The sequence below is a fragment of the Nelusetta ayraudi genome, unplaced genomic scaffold, assembly GCF_046127955.1.
Source record: "Nelusetta ayraudi isolate G7.1 ecotype Tasmania unplaced genomic scaffold, CSIRO-AGI_Nayr_v1 ptg000003l, whole genome shotgun sequence".
NCBI lineage: Eukaryota > Metazoa > Chordata > Actinopteri > Tetraodontiformes > Monacanthidae > Nelusetta > Nelusetta ayraudi.
The window spans coordinates 1,125,639-1,138,891 of record NW_027466053.1 but is presented as its reverse complement, the minus strand read 5'-3'; the positions used below and the strand labels follow the sequence as shown (position 1 = coordinate 1,138,891).

Below are 13,253 nucleotides of genomic sequence, written 5' to 3'. Positions count from 1 at the left end.
TGGAGACACGTTATTCTTACGAATGGCGGTGAAAGGAATTCTGCATCCAATTTACCTCAGGAATCAATAACCTTGTCTTGTGAGTGACTTGGCTGACGGCTGTGTTCTCTTCTTTTGAAATGGTGAGAACGCCCTGTAGCCCTCACGCTGCCCTCTGGCAATAAGCCATTAAACATGTCTAGGTATTTACAGTACTGTCCTTGTTCCATCCCGAATGTAAAGTCATGTAAAGAATGTGTCTCTGACAGTACTGAATAAATTCGACCTCCACCCCCCCCCTTTCTCTCTCTCTCCCTCTCTCTCTCTCTCTCTCTCTCTCTCTCTCTCTCTCTCTCTCTCTCTCTCTCCACGGACTGAATTTACCAGAATGTGAAGAGTCCTTGGTATGTTCTACATCTCTTGCCTACAGTCCTTCACAGAACAGTTCGATGTCTCCAGGCAGATCCTCCTGCTCGTCTCTCAGCCACCATCATCTATCTGGTCTCCAATATAACAGAATGCATTTGACCGCATCTGCTCAGAGCCGTCCAGCTCGGCGTGGAGGGGACAGACTCAGCCGAGGAGAGTTCATGAATAAATGTTTCTGAGAACATCGCTGCGCGGAGAAGGAGAAGACAGACGCGCTCCAGCACCAGCATCATCACCATCATCACCAAGGCTGCGCGCTCCTCCGGAAAAACTCTCGCTCGCGTCTTTCACCATGACAACGTTCGACTTCTCGGACGTGGAGGCGTTTCTAGACTGTCACCCGGACCTCTTCGAGAAGTACCTCGTCCGCAAGGCGAAATGTGAGCAAGTGAGCGGGTGCCTGAAGCAGCACCAGCCGTCCAAAGTGTCCCCGGCGGCGGTGGCGGAGGAGGAGCGACGCGGCGCCGCCCGGGAGCCGCTGTGGCCGGGCAACCCGGACGGACTCAGGCGTAGGTCGTCCCACATGGAGCTGCGGCGGAACTTTGCGCGGTCCAAGGCCACCACGGCTCACCGCACTTACGACGAGCACGTGAGCCTGAGCGAGCATGAGTCCCAGTCCAGCATGAGGCGCCGCGCGCTCCTGCGCAAAGCCAGCTCCTTGCCCCCGACCACGGCGCACATCCTGAGCGCGCTGCTGGAGTCCAGGGTCAACGTGCCCCAGTACGCGTCCAGCGCCATCGACTACAAGTACACGCTGAAGGAGACCAACGAGAGGGAGTTCTTCCTGGAGCTGGTCAAGGATATCTCCAACGACCTGGACCTGACCAACCTCAGCTACAAGATCCTCATCAACGTGTGCATCCTGGTGGACGCGGACAGGTGCTCGCTCTTCTTGGTGGAGGGACCCGCGCACAAGAGGACGCTGGTGTCCAAGTTCTTCGACGTGCACTCGGGCACCACCGTCAGACCTTCCTCCAGCACGCTGGACTCCAACGAGGTGCAGGTGCCGTGGGGAAAGGGCATCATCGGCTACGTGGCCGAGCACGGGGAGACGGTCAACATCTCAAACGCCTACGAGGTAAATGTGACTCATTCGGCCTTTATTGGTACTGTCATATGATGTAGTGGTTTGACTTTTTTTTTTTTTTTTTTTTTAACCCGGATTATAGACATCAAAGTTGTGCACGAGCAGTCAAACTCCCAGTTGGCCACACTTCTGCACATGAAAAGGATATTGTAGCTAATTAGTTGTTCTGAAAGGCGCACCAGTTGGAGAGAGGGAAAATCATTACTTTCATCATATGGTGGTGGTGGTGGGGTGGGGGTGGGGGGGGGGGGGAGTCTCTTTGTTGGAGTCAAAGGAGATGGAAGCAGGAATGGAAGCCTTACTACCCGCTTCTTACTATTTCACTGCACACCCCAAGTTGCAACTCGGCATCATTATATCATTGCCCTGGGCTGCTTGGGCCATGGCAACATGGTGATGCGCATCCCCCTGAGCTCCATTATAGCAATAATGTAGATCTGTGTCAGAGAGCGAGGCTATAGTGTCTGCATACAGTCCGAGGAAAAGGCCTCCTGCAGAACCGCGAGCTCAGAATTGCCACCAGGCGACACCTGATTATTCAAGGGTTCCTGCGCTCGGTGGCTATGATGAATTATCCCCCTCGTGCATGGTACTTAATTGGGGCACTCAATAATATATGTGTTCTTCTTTGGACTGGAACACGTATGTAAGGATGTGTTACGTCGCCTTGGCTCTTGCAGGACCACCGCTTCAGCGATGAGATCGACAAGTTGACCGGCTACAAGACTCAGTCCATCCTCTGCATGGCCATCTGCAACAGCGATGGAGAAGTCATTGGCGTCGTGCAGGCAATCAACAAAAATCCCATGGGCGCCCCCTTCACTGAGGATGATGAGAAGGTGAGGATCCGCCAGGGGGTTGTAGAGGAGAAATATGCAACTGGCGTTTTAACATCCCAGCGTCATTATAGTGTTTTGACCGTTTGGGGCCTCTCGGAAACGGATTTGAAATTGAATTCTTGGGCTGCACGGAGTGTCTCCTACACACACACACACACACACACACACACACACACAGACACACACGCGCGCGTGCGCACACGTGCACACACATCTCATAAAAACTCTTGAGCCTTGCAGTTAAATACGCCGTTGGCACTGTAAGTCTTCCAAATAGCTGTGCAGACAGCCAAAGTGCCCTCTCAGAAGCCCCTTACACAAGTTTTAAACATTAAATAAGTCTGGCTCTGGAATATATGAAGACGCAGTATGGGAAGTGCATGGATATTTTCTGTGATTGCTTCTTGGGTCATTTATCTGAAATGGGTTCTCTGCAATCTACATGTCCTGACTGCTCAAACTGACCCAGCTGGTGAATTGTCCAAGAATATTTAATTCCTGATCCCAGTATTGTAAGAAGATGCTCCCAACTAAAATTAGACCTGAGTAAAAAAAAAAGTAATAAAAAAAAAAAAAAAAAAAAAAAACTGCAGATACGCCCTCTTAAAAGGCTTCTTACAAATTTAAAAAAAACAATCAATAAAAAAGTTCAATTTTAAAAAGATGAGCCGCTCTAATATGCAACGATGTGTCCACAAGGGGGCACAGTGAAGTTGAGGTAACCTCGATTCTCTTGCTGTGCAGACTGAACCCTTCGCATCACTTTTAGGACCTGCAGTGATTTAGAATTCTATTTTATGAGTTGTTGTTTTGTTTTTTTTTAAAGAAAATATATAAGTGTAAATGAGGAACTGAACTCTAAAGAAAGCTCATTTAAAACAGCGGCTACCTTTGAGCAACAAAGATGCTTAAAATAGAAGAAACATCTTGATCTGCAGATGTCTTGAGACATTTTAAGGCCCTTGATGTCTCTAAATCAATCCTTTATTAACACAGATCCAACTTAGGAGAACAGTATCAAGGCATTGTACTTTCCTCTGCCACCCCTTCGCCAAACATTTTTAACACACACACACACACACACACACACACACACACACAAGCGTAAAAGTGTGTGTATTGTATTCAACATTGTTTTTTTATGCTCACACAGGTACTGCAGATGTATCTCCCGTTCTGCGGAATATCAATTTCCAATGCCAAGCTGTTCTCAGAGTCTCGCAAGGAGTATGAAAGGAGTCGGGTAAGAGTGTGATTGCTGCATTTCCACCAAGACTTAATTATTTCCTGTGCCACTGGGAAGCGCAGGCTAACAATACAGCTCTGCTGTCCATGAAAAGAAAGCAGTGTTTAAACAGCATTTTAATTTCACCTTGGGCCCCTCTGAATACATGACGTTTATTGGAGCCTTTCAGAATGGCCGCTGCAAGCACTTTGTTACTTCCGAAGGGATTGCAACTGCACAATATATCGAAGTATTAGTCACGTCGCGCCATTAATCATTAACCTGCGTAATACAGATATTGCAAAGAGCTGTCCCAGCTGCAAAAGCTTATATACAATGCAGGCGCCCTTTACGCTTTGCACAATATATTTGGATGGTCAGATGGAGCGGTACTCTAAGCAGGAATAGGAGCGCGCAGGGAGTGAAAAGTCAACAAGATGGGAAATAAATGGAAAGAAAGGAAATGTTCTCTGCTCAAGTAACCAAAGAAACTAAACTGCCAGACGGCAACGCCAGCTTCATTGTCAACACAACACACATTGAGATTGAAACAACGACTTCTTTTTTTCAAAGTCTGCAGAGTCATCTCAGTCTCTGGGCATTACATTAGCAGCAAAGTCAAAATCAAAAGAGGATTTGAACATTACTTGATAAACTAAATGACAAAATTAGAAAAAGGTTGATTGTTTATTGCGTGCTTTCCTGATACGGCGCAGCCCAAAGAGGGATTTCCTCTGGCAGCGAAAGTCATTAGTGTCCCTTGTGAGGCCACAGGCTCTGCTTGAGGTGGTCAACGACCTGTTTGAGGAGCAGACTGACCTGGAGAAGATCGTGAGGAAGATCATGCAGCGAGCGCTGACCCTGCTGCAGTGTGAACGCTGCTCCGTGCTGCTCCTGGAGGACATCGACTCGCCGGTCAGGGCCCCATGGCACTTTGGCGGGTTTTTATTATTTTGAAATCACCTGCCTTGTGGCTGCAGACACTTGAGGTGACGGATGTCTTTCTTTTTTTTTCATAGGTTGTGAAGTTCTCAAAGACCTTTGAGCTCATGTCTCCGCTGTGCAACATGGACCACGACATCAGGTGAATGAAACACTGCAAAAGACAAACAGGAGACGTTAAAGGTCCGGTGTGTAAAATTTAGCTTGATTTATTATTCTTACATTGGCAAAAGCTGAACATACTGCACATAAATACATTATTAAAAGTGTATACTCGCAGTACAATAAAGCTAACTTGGTTTTCCTACCCTTAGAACGGTTCTCAAATACACTACTAGTCAAAGGTTTGGACACACCTTCTCATGCAATTTCTTTTTTTTTATCTTTCTACACTGCAGATAGATACCGAAGACAACCAATATATGAGCAAGATAAATGTAATTATGCAGGAAAGAAAAACACATTAAATAAATCTAAATAGGCTTTTTATGAAAGGTGGCTATTTTGAAGAATTGAAATATAAAACGTGTTTGAATTATTTGACACTTTTATTGTTTCCTACATAATTCCATGTGTGTTCATATGTAGTTTTGATGCCTTCAGTCTCATGTCAATAGTCACGAAAATGAAAGAAAAGACATTCAATTCATAGGGTGTTTCCAAATTTTGACAGGTAGTGTATATTAGAATATACATAGAGCAATAAGGGTTTCGCTAGTTAGCTGCCATCTTGCACCGATATTTTTTAAGGAAACTCACCTCATAGTGGCCTGAATACAAAACGTGCTGTCGGGTGGTCTTCCTTTAAAGGTTAAGTGTGGAATATTTGGAGATTATAAAGAAGAAACAGCGACATCAAGTGGTTCCATCTTAGATTGCTCTGCCGAGCTTGCCAGTGAACTACTGTGCACCCAAACCCATGGATACCCCGTCCACCTTCTTCTTTGTTGGTTTATTTGAAGATGCGAGCAGTCACCTTACTTAGGAAACGCGCTGTCAGGCAGCTGGATTGTCCACACCAGGCTTCCTTAGAAACATGGCAACGCATGATGGCAGCAAGACCCTTGCTCTCTGTATATTCTAATATATAAATAAGAACCACTCTATGGGTAGGAAAATCAAATTTATTTTATTGTACTGCGATTATACACTTTTATTAAGGTATTTATGGGCAGTGTGTTAAGCTTTTATCGCTATGAAAATTGTAAATCAAGCCAAGTATTACACACTGGACCTTTAAACACCGGGCTTACTTAAATTTTTTTACACACTGGACCTTTAAGAGGTGCCACAGCAGAGAATGAGCAGACAACCAGAGTGTCTACTGCTGTTTCTCCCCACCAGCATGGAGAAGCTATCGTGCTCCGATTGGCTGATCAATAACAGCATCGCCGAGCTGGTGGCTTCCACAGGGCTGCCCGTCAACATCAGCGACGTGTGTCAGGACCCGCGCTTCGACGCCGAGGTCTGCTCACCCTGCTTGACCCCATCAGGAGGTCCCAACGAATGCACGAGCACATCCTGTGTGTGACTGCGGCGCTGGGCCTCGCTCCCTCTCATTGATTCCTCTCTTTAACAGGCAGATCAGGCCTCGGGGTTCCACATCCGATCGGTGCTGTGTGTCCCTATCTGGAATCGAACTCATCAGATAATTGGTAAGCAAACCAGAGAAAAAAAAATCTATGAGTTGTCATGGAGAAAACTGTTTTCGCGTGACAAGCGGTTGTTGAACGTGCCCTTTCCACAGGCGTGGCGCAAATTCTGAATCGTTTGGACAGGAAGACCTTCAACGATGCAGATCAGAGGCTGTTTGAGGTCAGTGCTCTCCGACTGCCTGCAGTACAGCTCTGCTGTTCTCATTTAAAGTTTGCTGTTGCTGAAAGGCATATTCTGCATTTGTTTCTTACCCTCTGCCGCCTCCCGCCCCTTGTTTGCAGTCTTTTGTGATATTCTGCGGACTTGGAATCAATAACACAATGATGTACAACCAAGTTAAGAAGACGTGGGCCAAACAGTCTGTAGCACTCGATGTAAGACCAGCCGACTATTGATTATTTACAACTTGCTTTCCCTTTTTCAACAATCAAACTGACATACAAATAAGGTACCTAAAATACATATACAGTATATTTTTACGCATATTTGGTAACGATCGACGGCATTGAAATTCACAAAATGTGACTTGTTATCTTAAAATGCAATAAATTATACAGATATTGGCTCGGTTGTATTTAAAGGTCCAAAAAAACTCACTTTACCAGAGTTTTTCAACATGGGTCTCCAGTGATTAAACAGCACTGCTTACTTGTGAGAACAGGTTGTAAAAAGAGAGCTAAAAGTGATCTTTTCTGGAGTTGGATTGATGATTTTAACTATTTTGTTTGAATTTATTTAGTATGTAAAAAATGGACACAATATTTACATATCTTCAAAGATAAACTTTAAATAAAGCAGTCAGAGTGAGTGATGCTAATCCTAAGCAAGCTAATCACAAGTCAGTCCACCTGCATTCTGCTCCTCCGCCCACTGCCATATTGTCCTCAGCAAACATTTTTTATGCTTCTCTGTGATAAATATTTCAGCTGCACTCAATTATTCACGATGGATACATGCGCCAGTCCGCTCACCTGTTTCTGCCAGAACACACACTCCTGAGTTTACAATACGTGATCTGCTTCTCTGTCTCTAAACACCTGATGCGTTTCCATATTGACTAGAAGGCCCAGAACACTCTGAACGGATTTGAAACGATTGCGCTCAATGACAATCAGGACCAACAGATGTCACCATCAGCGTCACCTGTCCTCTTTGTTTCCAGATGTTGTCCTACCATGCAACCTGCTCCAAAGTAGAAGTTGACAGGCTCAAGGTAACTCCCACAGGGGTGACATGCAGAAAACAACAAGGCAACACTAACTCCTACGAGGGCTGAATTCTGCCGCGACTGCTGGTGTGATGGACAGATGTGTCGTCTCCCCCCTGAAGGCAGCTAAGATCCCCCTGGGCATTGAGTTGGGCATCGATGAGTTCCACTTCAACGACTTCTCCCTGGACAACGACGCCATGATCACCGCCTCGCTGCGGATGTTTCTGGATCTTGGTGCTGTTCAGAAGTTTAAAATTGACTATGAGGTGAGGCACGAGTAGTACGGAGCGCAAAACAAAATGTGTGTGCCGTGTAACTCCTGAATGTCCTTGTAGGTTCTGTGCCGCTGGCTTCTCACTGTGAGGAAGAACTACCGAACCGTGGCATACCACAACTGGAGACACGCTTTCAATGTGTCACAGTGCATGTTTGTGATCATCACAGTAAGTGGAACTGAGCACTAAAAGCTGTGCGTTTATAGCGCTGAGCCTAATGTTACACTATGCTTTTCTGGGAACTTCCCATTAGTCCGACAAATTGCGCATTTGTCCGACCTGTCATTAGGGTTACGGTTAGGTTAGAGGTCGGACCAATGCTATGCTTCTGCTTTCCCATCCTATTCCATTGGGTGGATGCGATGATTAGATATCCGTTACTTTTACATCCCATTTGATTGGATCATATAAAAAAGGAGGTCATCTTCTCATTGTCCATATATGATGGGTAAGATCTGTGTGTTTTGTCTCTGATAGACAGCCACCTTTCAGGATGTCCTATCTGATGCGGAGATTCTGGCTCTGATGGTCGGCTGTCTATGTCACGATTTGGATCACAGAGGCACTAACAATGCATTTCAAGCCAAGTAAGTGAGCTCAGCTTGGGGTTAGATATGGAGCAGATGCCGCGTTAATTACACACTCTGGGTTTTCTGTTCTATAGGACAGGTTCTGCTCTGGCTCTGCTGTACGGGACCTCAGCCACTTTGGAGCACCATCACTTCAACCATGCAGTCATGATTCTACAAAGTGAGGTCAGATTATCATCGCTCTTTAACTACAGTGCTCTGTATTCTGAGGTTTCCCATAATCAAAGCATTTGCTAATGTTTTTTTAAAGTGAGCGAACCTCATTAACTTAGTCTTAGTTACCAGGCTAGCCAAGAGTTGGTGGCAAGTAGAGGTGGAAAGATCATCCTGGAAGCATGTTCATTATCGATTTCTGCTAACAAAGTCTATAAACATACACAATTAGAACCAATAATGAGAGCTTCATCCGACAGTGAGGGATGAATTGTTCAATGCATTGACTGGAAGGAGGCATTATGGCACTGTTACTCACCCAAGCTTGTTTTTTTTCTGTTGGTGTACGTGGACTGTTTTTCCATTGTTTCTCACAGGGTCACAATATCTTTGCAAACCTCTGCTCTAAGGAGTATAGCAACATGATGCAACTATTGAAGCAGGCTATTCTCTCCACAGACCTTACTTTGCACTTTGAGTAAGTCCTCTTTTTTAGTGGATACGGTGCCAAAGTATTTTTTTATTGGCAAATAAACAGAAATACCTTTTAAACCCTGCTGAACAACTTCTTCGGTAGAAATTGAGCATTTATCAATTTCGCACCAAACAAAGTCTTTGAAATAGTCTTTGAATTTGTTCTTGTGTGTCTACTTTCTCCTTACAATTGACTGTCTCATTGCATTCTAAGGAGAAGAACTAAGTTCTTTGAGTGTGTTCTGTCTGGGGAATTCAAATGGACGGATGACGGCCACAGAGAAGCACTCAGGTTTCTGTCCCGTCGCTGAATAAAACCAATGAAATAAAACCTCTGTATGAGTTGACGCAAATGACACTAATGCAATGTCATCAGGTCCATGCTGATGACTGCGTGCGATCTGGGTGCTGTCACTCGTCCTTGGAAAATATCTAAACAGGTTTGAAGGCTTTCTGTACTGTCTTTGCTTTTTTTGTAGGTAACAGATTTTTTCTTTAACACAAAGTTTCTTATTTTCAGCAAAATTAACCTCAGCAAACTGTTCTCAGTCACAGAATATACCAAATAAAACTTCCTACCTCTAGGATTGTGCTTTTATTTTGAAATGTAAGACACAACAGATAAAGATTCAATCAAACTTTAGCAAACTTGATTTAAAAAAAAAAAAAAAAAAAAACTATATAAAGATAAAGAAAATGAGGATGACTGGGTGTTTGTGTCCAAAGGTTGCAGAGCTGGTGACAAGTGAGTTCTTTGAGCAGGGGGACAGAGAGAGGTCCGAGTTGAAGCTGACCCCAGCTGTAAGTTGACAACACGTTCTGCTGTTTGTGGAATTATTTCTCATCCTTCAATCATCATTCATTCCATCAACATAACAAAGGTTTTAAGTTACAATCTCCCTGCAGCCTATATTTGACCGCAATCGTAAAGACGAGTTGCCGGCCCTGCAACTGGAATGGATTGATGGGATATGTTCACCTCTATATCAGGTAAGCACAGAAGCACACACACACACACACACACACACACACACACATCATTGGGGTGTCGATATATCACTCGTGCTCTCCCACCTTCCCTCCAAGGCACTGCTGAAGCTCAACAGGAAGTTGCAGCCGATGGTCGATGGAATAGACGCCAATCGAAAAAAGTGGCAGGACCTCCACTTGTCCTATAAGCAGACCCGCAGGGCGTCTCTCCCAAGTCAGGGTGCTGACACTCCCCTTCACAGCCCTGAATCCCAGGAAAATGCAAAAGCCAGTCAGCAGCAGGCTCAAGACACCAAGTCCGCAGCGGAAGTAGAGTGACTGAGGTTTGATGTTAAACCAGCGCTAGTTAGTGACAGACCACTAAGATATATATAAGCACAGCTGGGTGATTGTCATTAACAGGCTCATTTATGAAAGAGTTGACACATGGGTTTGTCCACTTGCCCTGTGCTACCTTAACACATTCTGTAAATGTGAAATCCGCTGTGCACATTACCTCTTCAAGGAGTCACGATGCTAAACTCAGGATCCCAGGTGATTCCTGCTGGTGCAACCCAATTTAAAGGGTCATTTCCTATATTCAGCCTGCAGCCCCACCTACTGTATCTACCTACCTATTTGCAAACTGTCTCACGCTCCCACGGCGAACCTTACACATTAGCGCCACTGAGAGGTGGGCGAATGTGTAAAGACTTGATGTTTACTGACTCAGAGCCGCACACCCACTGGAATGCCTTTACAAGACAAGCAAACAGACAAACAAAAAGAATCACTGTGAGTTCTCGATGATTGCCAGTTTGAATGTAGACCGGGGCATGACCTTGTTCCTGAATGTTTACCGATGAGCTGTCTTACCTCTGTTGCAAATCATTACGCTGCATGGAAAGTGTTCATGGCGTCGTTGGCTGTTGCTTACTCAAGCCTTTTAAAAATCACCTTGCTCTGTGAAATGCATGCATGTGCAGTGTCAGTAATATGTACAAAGAGCCACTTGTGGATGAGGATAAAAAGTCAGCCAATTTTTTTTAATCCTTGGTAGAGAAATTTTCATTGTTGCCCGTTAGGAAACTTATTTTTCCGATGCACAGGGTTTGTTTTAACTCAAGGAAATTGTACTCAATGAAGTCCAGATGTCAAGATTCTGTCTTGTCCATCTGGACTTGAAGATCATTTATTTATTTATTTATTTATTTATTTATTTATTTATGTATTTATGGGGGTTAGGGGGGGCATTTTTAACAGAGATCTGTAAGACTACAAGTCCATGCCATGTTGGTCTAAATCAGCTGACTGAAAATAAAAGAGGGGGGAAAAAAATGCAAAAAGTAGCAGTAAAGACATTCGATTGATTGCAAACTGAGTTTGAGAGGCTTTGAATTCTTCAGTGTTGTGTATAAAACTATTTCAAGTGGCCTGAACGGAGGCTAGACGGTGTCTGTATTTATCTCATGACAATATTTTCTGACTGGGCAGCATGATGATTGTGTTGCAAGTGCATGTTTTATGTTTGATGTTTACCCTGAACATTATCTTGATGCCTTTTGCCCGATGAGATTTGCTTTGCATGGAGCCGCTGTTCAGAAAAGTAGACGTGTCCCTACCTGAGTATATTGTCGCTGCACTGTCCTCAACAGATAAAGATTTCTATTTTCGATCACAGACTGTACCAAAATTATACACTCGTTATTTTTCATACGGTGGACTTCACTTGACGTGTTTTACGTACAATTGGCATTTTCTTCTATTTATACTCTGCTCACTTAAAATACCCTCCCGGAGACGAAAAAGACAGAGAGCTGCGTTTCAGATGAGAGGGATCAATTGAGGCTGCTTTCGCCAATAAAATGCTTTGATGCAAAAACTGACTCGTGCAGTGGTTGTGTTCTGTGCTCAGCTGTTCCAAAGGCTGCTTGAAATGTCAAAAAAGTGATCAGGGAGCAGAAAATCCTGACAGCACAACATAACTGCACCGATTGACGGATAATTAAAAGACACGAGTACAGCTGTGAGGTGTGACCGGAGGCATGATGGTGATGTAAACATTTGGAGGATGACTGACACAAGCACTGCGAGTCATGATGGAAGAGGATTAACAGGGGCAGAGACACTGACTGATGTCCATCCGTCTTCTATGCCGCTTTATCCGGAGTCGGGTCGCGGGGGCAGCAGTCTCAACAGAGACACCCACACTTCCCTGGCCCCAGTCACCTCCTCCAGCTCATCCAGTGGGACCCCAAGGTGTTCCCAGGCCAGCCGGGAGACCCGGTCCCTCCAGCGTGTCCTGGGTCTTCCTCGAGGTCTCCTCCCAGTGGGAAAATGCCTGGAACACCTCCCCAGGGAGGCCTCCAGGAGGCATCCCAAACTGAAGCGGCTCTACTCCAAGCTCCTCCCGGGTGACCCAGCTCCCCACCCTGAGCTCCTCACCCTGAGCTCCTCACCCTGAGCTCCTCACCCTGAGCTCCTCACCCTGAGCTCCTCACCCTGTCCCTAAGGGTGCTCTAGCCCAGCCACCCTACAGAGGAAACTCATTTCGGCATCTTGTATCCGCAACCTTGTTTTTATGGTCATCACCCAAAGCTCCCGACCATGGGTGGGGGTGAATGAAATCCAGTATATCTGCAACTGGGGGCGATTCCTTGAGAACCTAGGAGTTTCAGTCTCCTTTTTAAAAAAGAAAGTTAAAGAAAAAAAAAGGGGGGGGGAGGGGGAGAGGGAGAGAGAGAGAGAGAGTGAGAGAGGGAGAGCTCTGATCTTCCGCTGTCATGTGGTTGCACCATCTTCCTGGAATAGCTCCACTGTAGATGAAATAAAATAGGAGTGCAAACCAAATGTTTTTTTTTTGATTTGTCTAATAGATATTGGCTCTCTGTGATTGTTGATTGGTGTTGGAGTGGTGGAGGTAGCTTTGTATTTATGGGAATCTCACGAGGCTCAGGGGGGTAAAATTAGAAATATCACAGCTAGCAAGTCGCCTCTATTCTTGTCCTGCTCTCTTGTGAACATTCTGTCAGAGTGAGTATGACGCGCAATATAGAACAGTAGCGCTGGCTGGAACAAGGGCACAGTAGATCTATTTCAAGAGCCGTTAATAAAGGGTTGATGAAGAAGGACCAAGTTACAACTTTGGCACAGTTGACTCCAAAGTAACTGTCTGGCCACTATTGACTTAAAGACCCTTATTCTCCCCCTCTACCACACTTTCTTATGGGGTTTCAATTCAGTCAGAGGGTGACTGCTCACGTTGCACTTCCATAAAAAGAAAAGTTAACGAGCGCTCTCCGAGCCTGTCATTGGGCGGAAGAGAGAAGCAGTGAATAAAAGATCACCAACGCGATGGTGAGGGGTGTGCGTGTGTGTGTGTGCGTGTGTGTGAGTGTGTGTGTGTGTGTGTGTGTGTGTGTGTG

The 13,253-nt window shown here is 45.2% G+C and overlaps 1 protein-coding gene across 1 annotated transcript; it reads left to right on the top strand.

The window, feature by feature from the left end:
- The first annotated feature begins 281 nt into the window (after positions 1–281).
- pde11al (phosphodiesterase 11a, like) lies at positions 282–12,172 on the top strand. The gene is made up of 20 exons (XM_076027596.1): positions 282–1,486; positions 2,176–2,334; positions 3,488–3,577; positions 4,334–4,474; positions 4,579–4,643; positions 5,846–5,966; positions 6,081–6,156; positions 6,249–6,316; positions 6,439–6,531; positions 7,320–7,370; positions 7,487–7,633; positions 7,703–7,810; positions 8,120–8,229; positions 8,307–8,397; positions 8,763–8,863; positions 9,074–9,151; positions 9,236–9,299; positions 9,586–9,660; positions 9,766–9,849; positions 9,946–12,172. Exons 1-20 carry the CDS (start codon positions 578–580, stop codon positions 10,165–10,167), a joined length of 2,853 nt encoding a protein of 950 aa, XP_075883711.1. The 5' UTR covers positions 282–577; the 3' UTR covers positions 10,168–12,172.
- Positions 12,173–13,253: the final 1,081 nt, after the last annotated feature.